The sequence below is a fragment of the Lampris incognitus genome, chromosome 10, assembly GCF_029633865.1.
Source record: "Lampris incognitus isolate fLamInc1 chromosome 10, fLamInc1.hap2, whole genome shotgun sequence".
Taxonomy (NCBI): domain Eukaryota; kingdom Metazoa; phylum Chordata; class Actinopteri; order Lampriformes; family Lampridae; genus Lampris; species Lampris incognitus.
Genome location: NC_079220.1, coordinates 45,122,044 through 45,146,339, shown reverse-complemented (window position 1 = coordinate 45,146,339; position 24,296 = coordinate 45,122,044). Strand labels below are relative to the sequence as shown.

The 24,296-nt window shown below is 41.4% G+C and overlaps 2 protein-coding genes across 2 annotated transcripts in view; both read left to right on the top strand.

Annotated features, from left to right (window-relative positions):
• pdxdc1 (pyridoxal-dependent decarboxylase domain containing 1) overlaps positions 1–4,151 on the top strand; it is a 50,144-nt gene extending 45,993 nt beyond the window's left edge. Inside the window, exon 22 of the mRNA XM_056287158.1 lies at positions 13–4,151. Coding sequence (XP_056143133.1) covers positions 13–299 — 287 coding nt within the window. The 3' untranslated portion in view covers positions 300–4,151. The remainder of the gene's footprint in view (positions 1–12) is intronic.
• A 1,436-nt stretch (positions 4,152–5,587) lies between these two features.
• gspt1l (G1 to S phase transition 1, like) overlaps positions 5,588–24,296 on the top strand; it is a 44,692-nt gene continuing 25,983 nt past the window's right edge. The window contains exons 1-6 of the mRNA XM_056287160.1: positions 5,588–5,989; positions 7,317–7,361; positions 12,158–12,391; positions 14,485–14,518; positions 14,715–14,792; positions 16,452–16,632. Coding sequence (XP_056143135.1) covers positions 5,797–5,989; positions 7,317–7,361; positions 12,158–12,391; positions 14,485–14,518; positions 14,715–14,792; positions 16,452–16,632 — 765 coding nt within the window. The 5' untranslated portion in view covers positions 5,588–5,796. The remainder of the gene's footprint in view (positions 5,990–7,316; positions 7,362–12,157; positions 12,392–14,484; positions 14,519–14,714; positions 14,793–16,451; positions 16,633–24,296) is intronic.

Sequence of the window (24,296 nt, the reverse complement as noted above, 5' to 3'; positions counted from 1 at the left end):
TTCTTGTCATAGGTCCAAGGTTATTCCGGCATTCCACAGCAGGATCCGACTGCTGCGGAGAGACAGACTCCATCGCACCAGCTAAGGAAACAACAGACAAGAGTTGTGCCAGTCCTGAGAACACAACCTCCTTACCCACCTCTCTCCCTTTGCTTGAGAAGGAGTTGCCTGATGCCCCCCAGGTAGCAAAAAATAAAATTTTGCAGTCATCCGAGTCTGAAGAAATGCAGGGGGAGATCAACATTGGTCCTGAAAAGAGGAGGCCTGAAAGCCAAAAAGCTGATGACACCGGCAGATAGGACAGCCCCTACTGCAGAGGTTTCTCTAGCCAACTTCATTACAGGCACCAACCCAACAGATGTTGAACAGAATGGGTTTATAACAGTTTAAATTTCAACCGTTTCAGAGATAGACCATTTCAACAGGTCCATCTCTCTCCATACAACTGCCCCTAAAATATGCTTTTCCTCAAAATTTGAATGGAAAACTGACTGAAATGAGTTGAGAAATATTGCACTTGGCTAAGTTAGAACTATTTCTTTCCCATTCCTGTTTTTTAAAACTGCAATATATTGGCACTGAAGTGTGATTAAAACGCTAAATCACATTTTTTTTGAGCTGTTGACATGTCCAGATGTCTTCTGCCTGATGAAATCTTTCAAAACCAGACATAATTTTCACATTGGCCAAGAAACCTTTTCCAAACTTTCAGTTTGCGTGCTGCCCTATATCAGTTGAAATTTTCACCCCTGCTGCATTGCTGGCCACAACCTGATTGGTGTGGTGGATTGAAATTTCAAGGTAGTTTAATGTCAGTGGGCAGAAATGTAAAAAAAAGCTTTCCAACTGTCAGTCAGAGGTGAGTGTCCACACCCCTAATTTTAGAGATACACCCCCTCTCCCACTTCTCTCAAGACAACCTGAAATCATGAAATAGCCTTTAGAGGAAGAATGAAGGAATAGAGATTTTAAAATGGTATCCATTCCAGTTTTGTGGGATTATTTACACTGACAATCAGGCTCTCACTCAGGCTGCTAAATAATCAGATAAGCACGGGAGAAACCCTGTAAGACTGAAAACCAGAGATTTAGTAAACTGCACACTGTACTTTTGAGGTTTAAGGAGCAATATGAATGGTTCAGGATCAGATTGGGCTTTTCCAAACATCACTTTCTCCACTCACTGTAATGCTAGAGAGGCAATGAAGTAGTGAAGTGACCTAATATTCAGTAATATGACTGTTAAATCAAATGTGAATCTAGACTGTATAAATCAAATGTAAATCTAGAATGTCTATACTGTAATTAGTATATACGTGTCTCTTTTTCCACTCTATGTGTGTCATATTTGATAAACGTGAAATAATGTGGAAAAAGGGGAAGTAGCTCTATCTTTATGCTGGCCTGTGCTGGTGGCCAGAGGGGGAAAAAAGTTTTTGAGTTTGATATGGAAAAAGGTTTTGTCAGCAATGTAAAAACAAAGCAAGATGCTTACCAAAAAGTGACTTTTTGTCACATGGAACCATTTTCTTAAAGAGCGCTGAGCATTTGTTTGTTAATCTAACCTGCTCTGGACTTGATTTCAAGGGGTTTCCTTTGAACATATTTGCAGTAGATTAGAAGGCACAACAACTTGTGGAGCATGCTCTATGGGTTCAACAAATAACTACTTTGGTCATCATTAAAGAAGACCGTTATTACAATGATTAATTGAATAACCGGCCTTACATAGGTTTTTGGATTTACAGTTGAGAAGAAAAGTGAGCTGTCTCTTCTAAACCAAAGGCTAAAGGCTAAACCTTCATGTTTTATCAGTAACCCGTATTTATTATTTTGACAAACAAACGGTTTTCTATATGTAAGCAATGAGGTCCATGTAGGATTCCTCAACATCTACTCGGGAAATTTGTTTTAAAGCTGAAATCCGTGACTGTTCTTTCTCCCTTAATGAATCGTTGTTTCGTCCATCTGGACTATGAAGCCAGGTTACATAATGCTAACTGGCGTCTTACCATGGCTGCAGACGCTCTCCAGTCTCTGTATACTGCTGCTGAAGTTTTCTAGTCAGGTTGCACCAACTGGTGCAGTGGCAAACACGTGTGCGTGTTGGAAACGACTCAAGCAAGTAAACAGATTGAGACCTGATAGTGATATGGCAATACTTCTGTTGGACAAACAATGAATATTATAATAGAAGAGTGATACAATATACTTTGATTTAGTTTATAATAAATTAGATTGCCTGTATCAGCTTTGGTCCAAGGATGCCACTTTTCCAAGACTGCAGGCTGTTTACTGGTTAACTGACGGCACACGGATGCCAAAGGCTGCTATGCCATGTTTGTAGTCTGAGAGAATCCGTTTCAACAGGTCTATCTCTCTTGGCCTCCTACATTGAACTATGTTGGAGCATTGTTCTTCTGTAATGTTGATTGTCTGTCCAGTAGACTCGCTGCATCGACATCATGTTTAAAATGGATAGAGTAGTGAGAATAGTTGTGGATTGCTGCTTTAACGCACCAAGTCTAATACACTAAACATGAATTGAAAGATAGAAAGTTTAGAAAAAATACTAACCACACCACTGTTGAGGCATGTAGTCTGGAATTTATTCCGTTATGGTATTCTTGTCATTTACTGTACTTTGGCCTTTGTTTTTTGTTTATGTTTTTGAAGGCCCAGTAGCAGATTTGTCATCACACATATCAGCCATTTTTGTGAAAAATAAGGAAAAAAAAGTAGTCATGCCAAAAGCAAGTATTAACATCAATTGTTAATGTTGTGCTATAATTTTTCAAATTGTTAGCATTGTTGATAATATTAATAGATTCACCCCTAATTCAGTTGATTCTGTTGCTGCCAAGAATATTCGCTCTGAATGTGTTATGTGAACTTAAGGATAGCTTGGTATGCTGTGGTATTCAGTCGAGAACACAGGAGAAATGGAAGTGTGATGGCTACAAGCTTTCAAATGTATTAATGCTGGGTTGTTTCAAACAAACAAAACCTTATCAGCATTCAGCTGCAATGTTATTGCCTTGGCTCTGTAAGAGCAATAAAGCCTGTGCTGAAGCACTCGCTGTACAAATAATTAATCAACTACTTTTTCATTAAAGTGTAATATGGTATAAGACTTATTTAAAAACAAATGATTAATTTATTTAATTTCTATTGTGTGATCACAGTTTCAAAAAAAGGTTTCCTTACATGCACTACTTTATGACATAATTATAACTTGTTACTTGATATGATGAAACTTTTATACCGTCCTGGTTCCCTTTTTGTTTTGTAGCTAATTGGCAGGGGCTTTTATTGATTTGTGTTGATACACACACAGTGCCTCATCAGTATCATTTGTCTTCAAAAAGAATGTTTCCTATAGTCAATGTAGATTCTTTTCTACTGTGCCTCAGCATAGAAGCATTTTAGTTCAATTTGACTTTGTAGTTATTTAACCTTACACACATACACAGTGAAACAAAACTCTTTGTGTCAAAAGCAAAAATTGGTGCAGCACAAACAAGAGCAACACATTACTAAACGGTAGAAAACAATGTAATTAATTATTAGTGCCAGAGGTATAACAGTGCGGATACATAAAATGCAACTGTTGAAGGATGTAGGCATAAAATGACTGATGCATGGAACAAGTGCAAAAGGGGATGATCTTCATTTGCAATCTTTGAATGTATTTGAGATTCACGTTTAGCATTCTTGGGGTGATATTTAAGGAGTATGGGTCTTCATTTTTTTAAAGATATTTTGGACAGTTTTTTGCCTTTATTTGACAGAACTGTAGCAATGGATAGGAAACACGGGGTTAAAAGGAGAGGGGAAAAGTTCCTGCGGCCAGATTTGATGCGGGGATGCTGTGATCAGGTCTGAGTCTCCATGGTACATGCATGACTGAGCTACCAGGTTTCCTTTCTAGGATTTTATAACGTCTATACACCGGTCATAGTGGGAGTCAAATACGGTCTTTTATTGAGGGTCTTTTATGGTTTGATTACTCCTTAGTCCTAGTGTACCTGTTAGTCTGAATAGAGTACTTCCTTAACAGAGGTATTCCATTTGTCTATTAATCCCATGAATATCTGTTGAACAATGCTACTGAATTTGTTAATAAATTTAATAATAAATAACTATCGAAACAGCAGTTTTTGAGACATTATTTCATTGTGCTTGAATAATATAGGAATAAATAACAAGAATTCAAATAAACAATAAAAAAATACTAGACAATTAACAAAGGCAAAGTATAGATGCACAGCACGACTATATTATTAAGTGCAACCAAGGAAACGGTGAATTGTATTATGTGGACTTGAGGACCTGTAAAAAAAGACCTCCTGTATTGCTGCCTGTTTTAGAGCAGAAATTAATCACTAGTGTAGATAAGAGAAAAGTCATGTACGTTATGAATAAAAAAGCAGGAGGAATATTTCGTTTGTCGTGAAACATTTTTATTAGCCCTGTGATGGACTGGCGGCCTGTCGAGGGTGTCTCCCCGCCTGCCGCCCAATGACTGCTGGGATAGGCTCCAGCATCCCGCAACCCCGATTGGGATTAAGCGGTTTGGAGAATGGAATGGATGAAACATTGTATTGTTTTATTAGTTATTATTATTATCATTTTATTGATAAATTAGTGGTTGGCAAGGTGCTTCCTTGAAACCTGTGAACAGCCAGTCATTAGCAGTCTACGATGCATCATTCCCCTTGCAAGCCTGTATTCTGCCATTCGTTTCTATGGCAAAAATATACAAATTTATTGATTTAGTGGTCTCAGATTGTTGGATACATCCGCAAACCGGATAAAGTAGCCTAACGTTGGAATGGAGTTGATATGTGAAAACATGTAGAACTAATTCGATTCTAAATGTTCAGAGAATAAATAAAGAGAAGTGCAACATGTACGCAGGTATAGGTACTCCCCACACATTGTTATAATTATAACAATAGAAGTCGCCTCACGGCGTAAAATAGTGTGACGCCCCCTTGCTGTTGGGAGAACTGATTGGCGGACTCAGTCTCTCATCACCCGGCTCTCTGCCAATCATGGGAATGCATATTATTTCGGTCAGTGTGCGTGCCAGTGGTTGGTGGAGTGGGGGGGGGGGTGGCTCACTAGTTACTTATTGCTGTTCGTTGTTTTGCATGGTAGGTTGAGTTAATGGCCATCAGTATGGCATTGGCCATCTCGAGAATAAAGACGTCGTTCGGTTGTAAATTCTGCAAGTGTGATCTTTACATTGGTGAACACTACAATATTTTGAAGTCTAGTCACTTTTCAGGCAATTTTTCAAGCGCAAATCATTAAAAGCTACATCTCTGAATGAATTGAATTATTATAACGTGAAAGAAATAGTTTTACTGCAACTTGAGTCGAATCTGCGGGCGCATAAGATGTAAGTAAGTACTGACGTAAATTGTCGTCATTTACGTAAAGCGTGAAGTAGTGGTTCTTTTTTTCTGAACAGGCCGTCTAAGCGAACGTACTCGGCTCCTAGGAACAACATCACATCCCAGGGCTCACTGCGGCGTGCTGCCGTTAATCGATGAGACTCAGACTCTCACGCGGACTGAGTATAGCGCTGAGTCTGTAGCCTCTCTCACGTCCGACTACAGGAAGAAACCGGCTGTTCTGTGACCGAATCGGACTACCAAAGCTACGGTCGACTGGAAAGTTTTACTCATTTTAAGGAGTGACATCAACGATTGCTTTCAGGTGGACACAGACGTTATCAAACGAGTGCGCGGTGCAAATCTCACACAAGTGAAAACCTTTACACCCGTGATGGACCCGAGAGACACTGCACCTGATTCATGGGAACAAGAGGACGATGCGGAGGCCACGATCGACGGGCAACTTGAATCGGCGTTAACGGCGCTGAATGTGAACGCCAAACCTTTTGTCCCCAATATAAACGCCGCTGAATTTGTCCCGGCCTTCCTGATGAAAATGCCTTCGGCAAACGTGGATTCCGGCGGTTAGTTTGCTGTCACGTCGACGAGCTATGCTAGCTAAATACCAGTTAGCGGTAGTTTACAGACTAGTGTTGCTAAGCTTGCTAGCTCAGTGGCCACACGAGAGGACTTGTCCCTGTAACCGCCCAAGACCAAACAGGCGTCAGTTTGCTTCATTTAGTTATGTTAGGTGGTATGCTGTTTTGTGTGCCGTCGATTTTGGTAGTGCTTCTGTCCATGGTTTTGGAAGTTATGTACTAAGTTGATATAATCAGGCTCGCTAAAGTGTTAGCTGCCCAGATAGCCAGCAGGACAGATATACCGTCACGAGTTAATAATCTCACACAAATCAACGTTAGCTATGTCGTGTCGCCTCTCAGGTAAACAGTAAAATTGTGTGTCTTAATTAAATGGCACAGCAATTTGAATCGCAGTTTTTGGTAATCAGTTGCCAAACTCAAATGGAGAATTGGGCGAAGCTAGTTGACTGACTGAGAGAGGGATGTCTTTTTGACGGCTTTAAACTCTGAAGATATCGCTTGAGATCGTGGCTGCTAATGCACTGTTGAGATCAGCCCGGGGATGTAGTGACGTGGATGTTGTGACGTACTCCCTGTGGCTGAGTGGGGCGAAGGCTGTCAGTAAAAAGCCTGGCTAGAGTAAAGAAATGTCTTCGTTAAATGATCTGTCATGGTAAAATTGCATTCCAAGTTGCGAAACAGGTTTATTTACCCCCAGTCAGAAGCTCTAAGGGCATTAACGTGTACAAAACTTCAGTGTGTTTCCTATTTGCTAACTAGCCACAAGAGAGGACGTCAGTTGTATTCTGTGCATCCAATTCCTGGTTTGATTTTCCCGTGGCTTTTAAAAAAAAATTCCGTTGGTCAATGGAAGAGGTCTGGCTACTTTGCAAACTACTTGTATACAAAGCCTCGCAGTATATTCACATATCCTTAAAGGCTGGGGTGGTTACATTCGTGGAAGCAAGTTGTTTTATTTGCTAGTCTTGACTTAGAGCCCAGCCCCAATAGGCATATATGATCTAACAAATAGAGATGTAACGTGAGAAAAAAAACAGCCGTCATTGAAGCGTGACTGTTGACAAAGACCACGTAGGATTTCTCTTTCACGTTTGGTGTACAGTTGCAGCTTGCACTTTTGAAAAGTTTTTTTCCCCCCTCAAGTATGTATATACTGTTGAAAATAACCTTCCTAGTCCTGGAAAATTATAAGTGATGTAATTAAGAGGTGTCTCATGGGGAAAGATAGGAAATTGTTTATAGGGAAAGCAAGGTTTTGAGTTAAAACTGAAAAATATATTAAGATACAAAATCTGTCTCCCTCTCACAGTTCCCGTTGAAACAGTTGCCACCATGGAGTTGTCAGAAACTGTTGGTATGTATAGAATGTTTAAGTGAATTTCTCACTGCTATGACTTTGCTATGACAAACTGGTAGCTGAAGACTTTGAAGTTGACAAAGCCCCTTGAAACTTTCTCTTATTATATTTTGAACTGGTGACTCCCAAGTAATATGGTCAAATAATTTTTATTCTTTTTCTGATATATGGTTAGGTTTAAATTTGGATCCAACTTTCATTTTTTGATGCTAACTGTTAAGCACTTTGGTTGTTGTTTTAAATGGTATAAGGCTGCCGTTTTGAAGCTATCAATAGGTTCAGTTAATTGCTTTGCATATTTATCAAGGGGTGAATTTTTTTTTATAGAAGACTAGGACAAACACTACCCTCATGATGCTTCCATGTTCAAAGATAGTAATGTTGTATTGTCATATAAAATGCAGAACAAAGTGTGCTTTCAAAAATACAAGGCCAGTTCTAGGGATGGGATGATATGATAATTTCATGTCAGGATTGTCCTGGCCAAAATAATTGTGATTCACAATATTTCCAGGTAATCATCAAAATGTGCTTAAAACTCTTAAATTGGCAGAAAAACATACTGGAATTTGTTTTATTCTTTCATTTAGTCACATTTCCATATCTTGGGGGAGACCCTGAGAGAGCGGGGCCCCTGGCGGGTGCCGTAGCTAGGAAGATCTGTGAGGAGGGCCTGGTGCCAGATACACTTCCATTTTATTAAATGTATCAATCCACACTTACTCCGTGAGACACTGAGACCCCCCCACGTTTTTTTAATGCTTCGAATCTATTTTTGTCACGTTTAATGAAGCGTAATCTGCAGACAGCTGTTTAAATCACATAAATATCCTGCTGTATATGTGTTTTGGACTTATTAACCATATCTACACTGATTGAATTGATCAAGGCTCCCAGTTTGTCTGAGCTTGCCCGTTTCACTGCAGGCAGACTTTAATTTACTATAGTACAAAAAATTTCCGCGACGCAATGGTGGTAGTGGTCATTAGGAATACAAACAAACGTGTATATTAACAATATGTCGAATCAAAATTTTAACAGTTATAAGGGCTGCATAATATATCATTTCAGCAATGTCACTGCGATGTGCATATGCGCAATAGTCACGTCGCAGGTCGTGCGATGTGAAGTAAGGCAAATTAACTCAAAACACCTCCCTTACCTCTGGCTTTGTTCCCTCATCTCTCAAAACAGCTGCAATAACTCCAATACTCAAGAAACCTGGTGCAGACCCCAACATTTTCAATAATTTTCGCCCAATCTCAAATTTACCATTTCTTTTTAAAACACTTGAAAGAACAGTTGCATCTCAGGTACACGCTCACTTGATGCACAACAGTCTGTTTGAACAATTCCAGTCTGGTTTTCGCTCCATGCCCAGTATGGAGACAGCCTTGGTGAAAATCACTAACGATCTGTTGATGGCAGCTGACTCTGGGCTCTTAACCATACTTGTTCGTCTCAACCTGAGTGCAGCTTTTGATACCATCTCACATAACATCCTCCTAGAGAGATTAGCTTCCATTGGAATAACTGGCACCCCCCTTGACTGGTTTAGATCATATCTCTTTGGCTGCACTCAGTTTGTCCAACTTAAACTTTTGAGATCACAGTCCTTTCCTGTTACTACCAGTTTTCTCCAGGGTTCTGTATTGCGATCCCTCCTATTTTTTATTTACTTATTTATTTTTTATTTACTTATTATCTCTTGGCCACATTTTCAGGAAATTTGGCATTCAATTTCACTGCTATGCTGATGACACCCAGCTTTATCTATCCACCAAGCCTACCTCCACTCTTCCACCCACTTCCCTTTGACTGTTTACTAGAAATTAAATCCTGGTTTTCATACCACTTCCTCAAACTTAATAGTGATAAAACCGAGGTCCTGCTAGTAGGTACTAAATCTACTTTGGCTAAACCTGATAGTTTTTCTCTAACTATTGACAATTCTATAGTTCCTCCATCGTCTCAGGTTAAGAGTCTGGGTGTCATCTTGGGCAGCACATTATCTTTTGAAGTTCACTTCAACAATGTTACTCGGTCTGCATACTTCGACCTACGCAATATTAATTGTCTTCTTCCGTCGCTTACGTCTAACAGCACTGCCATGCTCATTCACATCCTGGTTACATCCCGTATTGCCTACTGCAGTTCTATCCTCTTTGGTCTTCCCCTCAAGTGTCTTCATAAACTTTAGTTGGTCCAGAATTTAGCTTCCTGTATCATTACCAGAACTCCTTCCATAAATCATATCACTCCTGTTCTTCAGCAACTCCATTGACTCCGTTAAATACCATATTGACTTCAAGATCCTGCTTCTCACCTTTTAAGGCCCTTAATAACCTATCTCCTTCAAATCTTTCTGAACTCCTTCATATCCACACGCCCTCCCGCACTCTCAGATCCTCTTCTGCTCTCCAAATCACTACACCATTGGCCCATTTGACTACCATGGGGTCTAGAGCCTTCAGTCATTCTGCCCCCACCTATGGAACTCTCTCCCACGAGACATTCGCAACATGGACTCTCTTTCAACCTTCAAATCCCATCTCAAAACATACCTTTTCAAACTGGCATATTCAGTCTGGTCCACGCTTCATTGAGTTTTGTGTTGCTGCTGCTGATTTTATACTTATCTGTTGTATTAACTTTTTGTCTACCATGCTCTGTTTTGATCTTATGCTGTCTGATACAGTGCTGCTTGTTTTTTTTTTAACCACAGTTAAAAAAAAACACTCAAGGACACCGTGCTCTGAAAGGCGCCCACAAATAAAATGTATTATTATTCTTAAAAAAAACTTGCTGCTAGATACAAAAGGAAAACTCACAAAGTTCTAATTTTCCATGGCTAATCTTCAAGTGAAGTCTCTTTGATATGACATACAGAACTTTGTCATTTCTCACTCCGTTTGGACAAATGACACAACATGTTTGTTCCCTCATTTCATTTATAATATGTGCCTGCACATTGTTTTTAATGACAATAAAATTGAATTGAATTGTCTGCTTCTCGGCTAGTGATGCACGGATCATAGTTATATCCGCGGGCACTGCGGTTAATCCACGGATCTGGCGGGCCAAGTCATAAAAATTAACATTCTGATTAATAGCGAATGGGTTGTGGGTGGGTGAAATAATACATAATGAATGAGGAAAATATTAATTATTCTCTAAAATGTGAGGCTTCATTTTTCATCATGCACAAATTAGCAGACTAGGCTCATTGCGCCAATTGTGTTGTCCATTTGCCTTAAGCAGCAATGGAGGCAAAAAAGATCTGAGAGAAAATAAAAAAAGAGAATTAAAAGCAAAAAAAAAAGGAAGGGCAGAAAAGTTCTGTGTGGGAGCGATCTAGTGAAATACTTAACCATGACGAGTCAAGTGCAGGGTGTGTCATATGCAAACAGCTGCAAAGTGCTGTATGTATATGATAGCCACAAAACTGGTTCCGTAAACATGGTGTAATATGTCACCATATCATCATGGTTACATATAGCCCACTGAGAAATAATGGTAATGTGATCGGGTGTGGGTCTCTAAATTGGAGAAAATAATTCGTTTTTGTGGGTGGCGGATAGATGATGCATACATGCAGATTCGGATGATGTCGGCGCCGAGCCACACAGCACTTTTCTCGGCTGTCTGTCCGGCTCCATCTCCTTCTCTTCCCTTATGAATGGCAAAAAAAGGCACTGCTCACTTTTCACAATTTCCCCAACAATTCCCCAATAAAATTACCCCAATCATTTTAGAATGATTAATTCATTCCAAATAGAGCTATTCAAATCATCTGGTGAAAATTCCTGTTTTCATATTGTAATATATATTGCAGAGGAAAAAAAAAATCGCACAATGTGAGTTTTCCCCCCCAATATTGTGCAGCCCTAAATGTTATATACTAAGAATAAACAAAACTTTGCCCATTTTCTGCGACGCATCAATACTAGTGGTTTGCACTTCCCAGAACAGTCGTCAACATCTGGCTGGGTTGGCATTTACAGAATACAGAGTCAGTGTGGATTAGATGACAGAACACTTACATGCCGCTTAGTCTCGCTTCCAGTGGGGATTCCCGGTTAGAGCCGATTCCTGAAGTTATGGATGTGACTTGCTGATAGCTTTTTCAAGTCACTCGTGAGAATAGTCACAATTATTCCGATAATGTAAATTCACCACGATCGATTTTTCGTGAGTATTTATCGTGACCCGCGATAAAATCCTATATCATCCCATCCCTAGTCAGTTCTTGTCCTAACTCCCTTAGTCACCAGATGTAAATATCAGTGAAACTTCATGGAAAGTTCTGAGAGCAAAGTAGTTTTTTGCCTCCTTTAACCCTAACAAGAATTGGATGTTTTTCTTGGAGATAGTCAGATGTCCTACAAGAGAGTGTAGGACAAATAATATGAATAGATGTAACGTAATTTCTGGGGGAAATGAAACTGTTCTCAAAACAAAGGACAGATATTCCTTTATTTTGTCCACCCTTTGTGCTTCTCAACCTGTTTGTATGCATGTGTGTGACTTTATTTCATCTAACTTCAGTCTTATCTCGAACCCACATTTGTTCAAACACACACCTGTTCATTACCAGGAATAGTGTCTCATGGGTTATTGTGAGTACTTAATGTTGTCATAACAGCTACTTTTGACCAGCACAGAAATTTATATACCATTCAGTGGAAACGTCAAAAACAAAAGGCACAAATGCAGACATATGGATCAAAGGTTGGGAATGCACAGCGTACTCAATCAAGCATTGTAAAGCTCCCCTTTTTAATACTGTGCAGCTCTGATGGAGAATGGTGATGCAGAAATGACCACAGAGGAGACGTGGGATGAGAAAGGGACAGAGCCAAATGAGGCAGAGCCAGGAGGCAAACCTAGCAATGACAGGGCACCTGCAATGGAGACCAGCCCAGAAATTATGGAGGAGGAGGAAGTGCCAATGCCAAAGGTGACACCTGCACAGCCAGACGCACCCAAGAAGGAACATGTCAACGTTGTGTTCATCGGCCATGTAGGTAAGTGGTCAAACACTGTCATGCCTCATTGGCACACATTTCTGTGAAGAGAAAGGAAGTTGTTCATTTATTTGACATTTCTATCTATTACATATAGAAGGATGTGTGTAAGATGCATGTTGATAGTTGAAAATTGATGTAGTTAGGCATTACAGTTACATACATTCGGAATTGGAGGGGGTGTTGCTTGAGTATAAAAAGAGAATGACTTGTTTATTGTAACGGTATGCTTGATGTCCCATTCAATAACAATTACTAATTTTACATTTGTTCTTGTACTGATGATTTCAAGACTTTTTTTTTCTTCTTTTCTTGCCTTATGTCAAGATTGACGTTATCACAAAGAGTGAAAACAAGCTTTATTAATCCTTATTTGCAAAGGTCACCCAGAAAACGGAACATTTTTCTCATAGTGGTGACAGCCGTATAAATGGGTTGTCATTCGGCTGCAGGGGCTAATTCCTAACTGATATCCACAAAGCAGATATTCTGTGCTTGCATATCATGTATTAGTCATGATTTGGTTATGGGTAAAATATTGTAAGTACATATACATGGAAACCAGTGTCCAATTGTAGAGGATAACCCTTAAAAGTCATATTTCAGTACATGGGTTTACATGTTTTGAGATAATATTGGTTTCTCTAAAACCCAGATATACATTGATTCTTTAAATAATTCGTCTTAAGGTACATGGGCCCTCCCAGTACACTCTTGTCTCTGTCTGGTAGTGGCAATGCCCAGGATTGTTTGCCTGACAGTAGTCCTCAAGCCAGCATGTCAGATAATTTCTCTGCCTGTCTTTATTTTTTGTTTTTTTCTTCATTGTTCTTTGCGTTATTGCAGGACACCATAACACTACTTGCCATCACAGAAAGTTGAATCAGTTCATCTGGACACAGTGTTTATTGAGAGAAATGTTTCATCACTCATCTAAGTGACCTCTTCAGTCTCAACTGACTGCAGGTATCCCCACCCTCATAAATGATACAGTGGCATAACAATTGGTTTCATATACAAATTGCTGTGACCATTAACTAGAGTTACAATGGCCATGTGTATTATTCACAGAGGATTGGGGAATAGATGCATTCACAGCATCGTAAGATGGTGACAGATGTAGTCTTAGGCTCCCCCCTCAGTATTGCCACTGTATTAAGGCTGGGGATACCTGCATTCAGTTGAGACTGAACAGGTCACTTAGATGAGTGATGAAACGTTTCTCAATAAACGTGTCCAGATGAACTGATTCAACTTTTTGTGATTTTCTTACCTGGATTACACTACTTACACTACTATAAAAACACTACTTGCCATCCTGTCTTAGAACTAGTTATTTGTCAGCTAACTCTGTCCATGTATATAGAGGCAGACAGCATACTATTGCAAACTGAGCAGTCAGTTGCATAAAAACTATCTAGAGAAGTCAATGCCCTTCTTGTCATGTTTTTCTTTGTTTTTATATTCTTTATTAGTGATACAAGTTGAAAGTATTTCACTTAGTCTCACTTGCTGAATACTGTCGAAGCATTCAGTGAAATTTATTGATCACATTGCTGAATATGCTCTTTGTCACTATACCATCTACCACACATACATAGACTTAACTGGTTAATAGCTGTTTCGTTATTTAAGTCTGTAAATTATAGCATTTTGTTATGTTTGTATTCTTCAGACATCATCCAGTTGATTGTGTCTGATAACCTTTATCATGCAGTTTCAAAAAGCTGAAAGAACTTAGACTAAGTTGTTTATATGCTAATGAATCGAAATGGCAAAAATCTTGCCTCAATCCTGATATTACCGATTTTGATCTTAATATATAATAAAGATAATCAGATTAGGGTGTATACATGACTGCTTTAATGCCAGAGGAGTGCCTCTACGTTACATGTTTATAATTGCTGGTGTTAGCCTTACTAGTCCTGTGTAAATCTCCATGTAAGTACTTTCAATGTCACTATGACAGTGTAGCCAGTCAGCCCACTAGGCCACTCATCCACTGACATACTCACATAGGATAAAGTATAACATATGTATGGATGTAACATCCCTCTGTTAATTCAACTCCTCTGTGTTTGTCTTTGCTTTAGATGCTGGGAAGTCGACAATTGGTGGGCAGATCATGTGAGTAAAGGCTCTGTTTCTCCTGTTTGACTACTTTTTTGCTGTTGTTTTCTCCCCCTCTAAATTGTATACATTATATTTGGTTTTTTAACATCTAAAGCGTTTCTCTCAACATGCTTACAACTCCTTACATTTACCCTTCACTGAGCTGTGTTCTCAATCTCCCACTCTTGCTTGTGCCTTCCTCCTCTGGCAGGTATCTAACGGGCATGGTAGACAAAAGAACTCTGGAGAAGTATGAGAGAGAAGCCAAAGAAAAGAACAGGGAAACCTGGTGAGTGGGTAGTCTCCTAAAAAGGAAATTAAGTCTAAATTTGAAATTTACAAAACTTTCTCCTTTGGGTTTCAGCCAGTGTCTGTACCATTCCAGTTAGTACTGAATGTAGGAGTGAGACAGAGTAGGACACAGAGTAGAGTCCAAAATCCTTTTTACAGTGGAACTTGTTTTATGTGTCTTATGTGTGCAGACACTATGGTTGATTTTTGTTTCCTGCTGTGAGCTTTTGCGATGACATGTTGGGTTTTGGTGTTATGCAAAATGAAATCGGCGATCTCCCAAACAATGTTGGGCCATCACATTTGCTGTTCCATTATTTGCCGCCAGGGGACGCTATGGTCTGTTAGATGCCATGTAGCCATCTGGTGGTTAAGTTTTGGCGGAAGTGCCAATGATTAATAAAGTTCAGTTCAGACGCATTATAGTGAATGTTGAGGTGGATTGCATAAACTGTCCACAGCCTACGACAGCATTCTTAAAAAAAAAACAGATTTAGAGTAAAGTACGTTTAACCAAAAATAGAATTTACTATTTAAAATAACCATGTCATATCAAAATACTATACATGTGGTAAATAAGAAAAATGTTTGATAGATATTAACATTAGCTATTATGTGCTATAATGGTCCATTATTTTTCAGGTAATGTAGACTCAGCGTTCCACAACAATGTGAAGCAGATATTATACAGTATGCCTTTTTTCACTATACAGCAAATCTGAATGGCATCTTTACAATACAAAGTTCAAAGCAAAGACAATTTATTGCGTGGACATTGTTACATAATGAAATGCCATTTAGTGATAACATCTGCAAGGGCAAATGCTGAGAGAAAAGAAGCACTTGGCAACTCTGCATTGATTGGAGGAAACGTATGTTAGTCTACACCCTCCCCGTTACCATAAAATCGCACCTGTGCCAGCTGAACAAGGAGTTGAACTTGCTGAATTGGGGGAAAATGGGGGGTAGATTAAACAAAAAAAGATTTTGCTCTCAATTCACAATTCTTAAAAAAAACATTTAGACTTAAACTTGTTTCCCTTTAAATCCAGTCAAAGCATTATGTCCTCATTCAAGGGTTCTCTCCTAATGAGGGTTTGAATGTTATTGGATTAAGACTGAAGCATAGCCTCTTATGTACATCCAATGCCTTACTTTTTAATAAAATGTGAACAAAAAGTGACTTAGCCTGACATCACCAGACCAATCTGTAAATGTGAAACATATCTGCCAGAGCAAATAAAACATGAGCTGACAGATTTGTCTGGTTACCAGGTTAAATGATCATTGTAGGGCTTAAAACTGTCTACATGCTTGTATGCTTGGGGATCTGTTTGAATGCCTCAGGTGGTGAATTAAGTTTGAGAACCACAGGTCTAATAATCAGATGAGCTGTTTTTCAGTTTTTGTGTTGGTCATCATTTTTCAGTGATATCGGTGGATGCGCACCATGTCATGTAACAGATAACCTATACACTTTACTATGTAAAGCCAGTTCCCCAGGGAAATGAGGTTAGATCATCCACGTGCTTGTTTTCAACATTGTTCTGTTTTAGATTTAAACTGTTACACTCTGATTATACTTTGATTCATTAGAAATGTCAGCAATTCAAATCATACGTGTGATTTTAAAAAATGTAATTTTTCTCACTCCAAGGTATCTCTCTTGGGCTCTGGACACAAACCAAGAAGAGCGGGACAAGGGAAAGACAGTGGAAGTGGGCCGAGCATATTTCGAGACAGATAAAAAGCACTTTACCATCTTGGATGCCCCAGGTCACAAAAGCTTTGTGCCCAACATGATTGGAGGGGCATCGCAAGCTGACCTAGCTGTACTGGTAAGTAAAGAAATCTGACAAAAGGGCCGGTCATGGTATATTGATGGAATGTCATTCAAAATTTGTGTGTCTATTAATATTGCCACTACTACTTATCAGTTATCCCTTGTCTGTTAAAGAACATGGTACTGTAGTTGTTCCAACAAACATGGTACTAGGGTTGGGTATCGAGCAGAAGTGGAGATGTATTTGCTTCACAACTGTACTAAACCAGCAGATTTCATTAACTAGTTTTCCCTACTGTCTTAAGAGTGGTATTGATTAGTATCAGCTGGTTTAGTACATGGTGCGTTTGGGGGGGGGGGTTGTTGGTGGTATGTGTGGACTGGGGGGAGGGCGTGATGTATGATTGAAGAAAATAATAATTATGTGGTTTTAAGTTTATTGTTATTTAACAAAAAAGGGAACTTAAGTAAACATCGTGACCAACTACAGTAAACAAATTAGTATGGTGTGAGCACCCATGCCCTCCTCACTATGCCTGGATCAGTTGAAAGCCTCCTGCTACTGAGGGTCAAAGCCACTGACTGTTATTAGAAGTTCTTAGGAAAACAATAAAAAAGGGATGTTAAGTCACCTTTTACAATTAATCTCTCAATATACTTGTTAGAATGTGTCAAGAGAGCCATAAATGATATATAACACCCGTCCCATATTTAGCTAAATAAAATCTGCAGTCTGTTACTAATATGGGCGGGTCCTGGGTTATGATCTAAATAAATGGCGCTCTTACCTTATCAACTGGTTACCAAAATGTCCTAATACTGTAAATAAACTGTAAATATTGGCGGTGCCTCCATGACTAAAAGGAAGTAACATGAATTAAGACTTTCTGTTTACCTTATGAATTATATGAATTATCTACTTTTTAAACATGTGACACAACACCTTTAACTTAAAATGTACCAAAATATAGATATTTATTTAACAAGCAATATGAAATGAAATGAGGAATTGTCTATTATAGACAATGATAATATAGATATGAAATCAAAATAGTAGGATTTGTATGTAAACACAATGTATGGCTTTAAGCCATGTAGGTTCAAAACCTAGAAAAATAATAAAGCGGAGTCTCCAATTAGACTCTGTTAGCAACTTTCAACAACACAAAATAATAAAGTGGGCCCACACACTCGCACACACACTCACACGATGCAACGACACAGTCCAACTTTTACCCAGACTGTTACGGGTACATTGCAGGCCTGAAATGTAGCTTGGGAGCGGTGGGGCCTACAAACTGTTATGGCCACTTCGCTTGGTCACTGCCAAGCATAAACAAAATGCACGTGCAGGAATGGAGGTTTGTACTTACGAGTCCCCGCGCCGGGGGAGAGGGGCAACGATGGTGGGAATCAGGGTAACCGCTCGCGCAGCGAGCACCAGAGGATGAGAGAGAACGAAGGCCACGTCGAGGAAACGGCAGGGCAGTCCAAGGTAGCACGGCAATCGGGAGCACGTTCCAATGTTGTCCACGGAGGTCTTCCCTGCTCACTGTTCACCTTGTCCGACTCCTTTTGAATAAAATAGATAGCTTAGCTACCAAGTCCCGATACTATCCCGGTTTGAGCTAGTAACAACTGGTCTCAGGCAGCCAACATACAAAAGCAACACACACAGCTAACGTTGCTATGCTAGGCTAGCTAAAACATACATTTCTTAACTATAACGAGTAGTCATAGCAAATAATACAGGATATAAACTGCATAGTTGTTGAGTAGTACCGTTAACATGAAAAGAGCAGACGGACAACGCAAGGTGTCGTTTCAACTTCCTTTACTCGGAACTCTTCCTCAGGGAAATGCACATCTCAACACGTACAGTCTGTCGTGCTAGGCGCTACTGCCACCTACTGGAATGATAAGGCATGTAAGACAATACCACATATCCCTCTCTTTAAGAATAACATTCCTGCAATAAACCATGTTTTGAATGAACACTTTAAGTAAACGACTCTGACTTGTCAACCATTTGTAACTGAAAGTAGCTTATATAGCATATCAAATATGTCAAAAATATTGCATATCAATTTTAAACTGAAAGTGCAGTCATCACTGTAACTAAAACATCTTATCAGAATGTCAGTGCATTTGCCATAGATTACTTCGTGATAACACATGAACAGTGTATTTACCAACCAACAAACGGACAAGACAGGTGTCCTTTCTTTTTTTTTTCAAATTCACCTTATACGAAACAGTATATTTGCTTACTTTCCCTTTTCAATACCAATTACTTTTTCTTCTTTTGTTGCTGATATTATAAACATATGAAAGTGCAACAGTCCTTTTTTAAGGTGAAAACATATTAAGTGTAACAGTCCATAACACAGTCCATTACACACCCAACCTGCCCCTCTGAAAAGCTTAGGGTACATAGTCCTCCAACCAAGCAGTAGGGTGAACTTGCCTGCGGCCTCGCTGGGGAACAGGAGATGCTCGAGGAGGCGGGGCAGCAGGAGGGGGCATGTAAACATCCTCTGGCTGGACAGTGGGCTGTGAGTGTGCAGCAGAGGCTGGGACAGAGGCAGGTGACAGGTGCATGGCATTCCACACCCTACCGTCAGACAATTCATAGGTTGCAGGGCCTCTCTGAGCCACCACCTGGAAGGGCTGTGTGAACATGAAGTGTCCTTTCTTTGTGATGCCAGGCTTCCTAACCCGCACATACGATCCACACTGGAATGTAGGAGACCGTGCACCCCGACGCTCATCAGTGTATTTCTTCACTTTGGCTTGCTTCAGCGCCACAGTGTGTCTCAAGGTGTCACGCCGAGTAGAGGCAGGAGGGGGTGGGAGACCTTTGATGTTCAGGATGGTGCGGAAAGGACGACCGCGCAGCAGCTCGGCAGGAGAGATTTGAGTCACTGCATGGGGAGTGGCACGGTACGTCAGAAGAAAATCAGTGACAAAGGGCTTCCAGGGCTTGCCCTCGATGTCAGCCGTCTGGAGACAGTCTTTGAATACTCTGTTCCACCTCTCCATTACTCTGAGGGGAGTAGATGGAGCTGCGGCAGTGTGTAATGCCTTGGGCTGCCAAGTAAGACTCAAACTCAGCAGACACAAAGGAGGAGCCATTGTCAGTGACTAGTTCGAGGGGGTTGCCCTCACGGCTGAAGATGGTGGACATGAAGGTTATGACAGTGGCAGACGTCACATCTGATGTGAAGGCCACTTCTGGCCATTTGCTGTAATAGTCCACTAATGTGATAGCAAACCGGCAGTCGGGAAGCAGAATGAAACGGACCCACTATATTCATAGCGAGCTTTTCCCAGGCAGCATTGGGAAAGGCAACAGGTTGCAGGGGAGCAGCTCGTGTTTTGGCTGTTTTGTCATGCTGGGAGCAGGTAGCACACGACTTGATGGCAGTTTCAACATCAGAGTCCATTCCAGGCCACCAGTAGAGTTCTCTCAGTCTCTGTTTGGTCCTGACGATGCCTTGGTGAGTATTGTGAGCCAGCTGTATGAGTTGTGACTGAAGAGCCGGGGGAATCGCCACACGGTGAGTGCCACGTATCAGGTAGCCATCCAGCTCAGCCAACTCAGTGCGTACACGATAATAGGGCAACAGGGCTGGGTCCAGGCCCTTAGAAGTGCGTGGCCACCGCTGGCGAACGTGCTTGGTGACCTGCTGCAAAACAGGGCAGTCTGTGAAGGCAGTGCGTAACTGGTCAGCTGTAAGAGAGGTAAGATCAACAGTCACTAGCACTATAGTGTCCTCCTCCAACTCCATTTGGTCAAGGGCAGGCAGGGGCAGGCGCGACAGGCAGTCCGCTACAACATTGTCACGGCCAGGTTTGTATTCCACACTGTAGTTGAACCACATGAGGGGGGCAGACCACCTCGCTATCCTCATCCCTGCTCTCCCGAAACCTTTTGTAGATAGGAGAGTTGTAAGCGGGCTGTGATCCGTGCGCAGGGTAAAGTGTCTCCCCCACAGGTATGTGCGCCACCGCTCAGCCGCCCACACACAGGCGAGAGCCTCTTTTTCGATGATGGAGTAGTTTCGTTCACTGGAAGAAAGAGCTCTGGACGCAAAGGCAACAGTCAATTCAGTGTCCCCGTGCATTTGGGTGAGCACAGCGCCTATGCCGTAGTCAAAGGCATCTGTAGTGACTATTGTTGGGAGAGTGGGGTCGAATAACGTGAGCGCTGGGCTTGTAGCAATCAGTTCCTTGAGTCGGGTGAAAGCTCGATGTGCAGCATCAGTCCACTGAAACTGTGCGTCCCCTCTCAGGAGAGCACGGAGGGGCTCCACCACAGAAGCGTAACCGGGGATGAACTTAGAATACCACCCTGTGAGGCCCAGGAAGGATTGGAGGGCAGTAGCATCCTCAGGAGCAGGGGCCTTCTTGATAGCAACAACATGCTCTGGGTTGGGGCGGATACCCGATGCAGAAACGACGTGCCCCAAGTAGAACAGTTTGGTTTGTCTGAAAAGGCACTTCTCCATATTTAGCTTCAGGCCACTGCTGTTCAGGCGGTGCAGCACGGCCTTTAGCCTTCTCTCGTGTAGCTCTGGGGTGTCTGCATACACCACAGTGTCATCTAAGTAACACTGTACGCCATCCAGGCCTGACAGGATCTGTGACATCATGCGCTGAAACGCACTTGGAGCTGAGGCGAGACCGAATGGAACCTTTGTGAAGCGGAAAAGTCCATCATGTGTAATAAAGCTGGTAAGGTCTCTGCTCTCAGGGTGGAGTGGAACCTGATGATACGCATTTTGTAGGTCGATGGATGAAAACATGTGTGCTCCTCGCAGCTCATGGAACACCTCCTCAATGTGTGGTAAGGGGTGGCTATCGATGACCTCCGCCTTGTTAGGCTCACGGAGATCTGCACATATCCTGAGCCAGCCTGACTTCCGTTTCACCACCACAATGGGTGAAACCCACGGTGAGGAGTCGATGCGCTCAATCACTCCATCCTTCTCCAATCTCTGCAGCTCTTCTGAAACTTGGTCACGCAAGGCGAAGGGCAGACAGCGTAGCTTCATCTGCACAGGCTGCATGTCAGATCTCACCTTCACTTTGTGGATGAAGCCTCTAACTGTCCCAGTACTCTCTGCATTGAGAGTTGGCTCCATGTTGACAGTAGTGTAGTGTACGGGAACAGTAGGGTTTGTAACAGGTAGGGTTTTACTAGCAGTCACTTTACCATCTGAAATTTGTAGCCGTAGCGCATTGAAAAGGTCCATGCCCAATATGGGCGTTCCCGCTGGCACCACATGAATGTGTGTAGATGCACTGTTTGTCTCGTAAGTCACTTTCAGCTCCATGCAACCAAGCACCTGTATGGGTTTCTGTGTGTAAGTGGGAAGTCTTTTTTCGGGCTTTGAAAGGGTCACATGACTGAAGTGATTTCTGTATATGTGCTCAGGAAGGATGGAAACGCCAGACCCAGTATCTACTATCAAATCAGTAGTAATTTTGGGGCCGCTGGAAGCCTCCAGGGAGACACAGCACATCAGCTTATTGCACCGTGTCACGTCATTCTCATCAATGTGTAGCACTGTCACAGTGTCAACACTCTCAGTGGAAGCAGTGGACACTTACCCCACATTTTGTGACGCAGACTTGCTTTTACAGACGTTGGCATAATGTCCATTCTTGTTACATTGTCTACAAATGGCTGATTTAGCTGGGCACTTGGGGTCATTTGCTAAGTGGTTTGTGGAGCCACACCGGTAGCAACTCTTACCAGCAGCAGCCGCGTTGGAAAGAGGGCGGGAAACGGAGGGTGAAGGCTTCTGTGGACGTCTGTGTTTCCCGCCTCGGAACCTAGACCCCCCACGCACCATGCCGACTTCTGCTGACGCTCCATGGTGTGTAGTGGTCATCGCTTTAGCCCCAGCTACTGCATGTTCTATCTGGCATGAAAGTGTAATGGCTTTCTCCAGAGTCAGATTTCCCTCAAGCAGCAGACGTTCTCTAATCCTAGCATTGTTCGTCTTTTCAACAATCTGATTTCTCATCATATCGTCAGCAAGCCCGCCAAGCCAAACTCACATGTAGCAACGAGTTCACGCAGGGCAGCAGCAAACTCTGCAGTAGACTCACCAGTCCTCTGAGATCTCTGTCGAAACTTATTTCCCTCTGCCACGACATTCAACTTCGGGACAAAATAAGTTTTCAATGCTTTCAAAGCATCTGCATAAGAGTCACTATCGACTGGCAGTGTATAAAAAATGCGTTGTGCCTCCGCACCGATTGTATGAATTAGCAGGGCGCGCTTCCTCTTGTCTTCCATCTTGTCAGCAAGAGCCATCACGTAGTTATCAAACATACGAATCCACGTATCAAAGTGGACAGTGGGCACACCCGGGCTGTGTAAAAATGCCGGAGGTGGCGAAATACCTAGCAGGGCCATAATTATCCCGTCGTCGCCAATATGTTGAGTAGTACCCTTAGCATGAAAAGAGCAGACGGACAACGCAAGGTGTAGTTTCAACTTCCTTTGCTCGGAACTCTTCTTCAGGGACATGCACATCTCAACACGTACAGTCTGTCGTGCTAGGCGCTACTGCCACCTACTGGAATGATAAGGCATGTAAGACAATACCACAGTAGTGACCTTTAGTAGAAACAATATACACAAACACACGATGAAATTAACTGGTCGTCAATCCCCAGACGGTCTGCATACAAAGTTCACAATCAATGTCAAAAATGACAGGTTCACTCTATCGTGTCCAGCTGCTGTCTCCCACTTTCACCCACGAAACCAAGTATTGGGGCCACAAGCCCCACCCCTTTTCCTCTGAATACACTATCAGATTGGTTAATAATTTAGGATACACGAATTACATTAAAGGAAAAGAATGAATGACATTTGGATTAAATCAGGTTAGGTTGTTAAACTTAACATGTGCTGTACCATGTGAAATTCAAATAAACTATGCTCAACTATGAACTTATGATGTATGAGCATAAACCTTGTAAATAGTAAAACACACATTACTATTCAATATTATGAAACTCTATGAAATGACTTTTTAAAACGATTTATATGATCTTAACCTTCTCTCTTAAATGAATTTATTTTCCCAATAATACGACATTATTTATTCTCTGCATTTTTAAAGCCTGATATATTTAACCAGGGCTACACCTATCCTCACCAAAACTCCTCCAGCAGCAGTACCCTCTTCTACTTCTCCTTCAGTTTTAGACCTGATATCCACAGCATATTTTTAGTAACATGAATTACGCATTTTAACTAATGGTAGGTTTAGTGATAATCGGATTACATGATGTCGCACTCATTTCACCTCCTGTCCTCCCATCATCCTTGCAAACTTTTTTTTAATTGAATAGTTGAAAATGTTTGACTGATGGGATGTAATTTAGAAAACTTGTGTTTAAAATTTTAGACATACTTGGGTGCAGAAGAATACAAGATGTTTGCTCACAGCCACTGGATTTCACTGTGATGTGTGGTCCGTGACACACATGAGCTCATTCTTTGGCAGCGCATTTCAGAATGCATTGTGCTGATTATGATATGGTGCTACACTGCAGTGATGTCACCATAGCAATCACAAATGACGTTACTCCACTGAGCACAACAGCAATTTTTATATAGAGTCTGTGAGCATAAAATCATGTTGTGCCATGCCAACACAGTGAGGCGGCAAACAGTCTGAGAAAGGTGGGCCA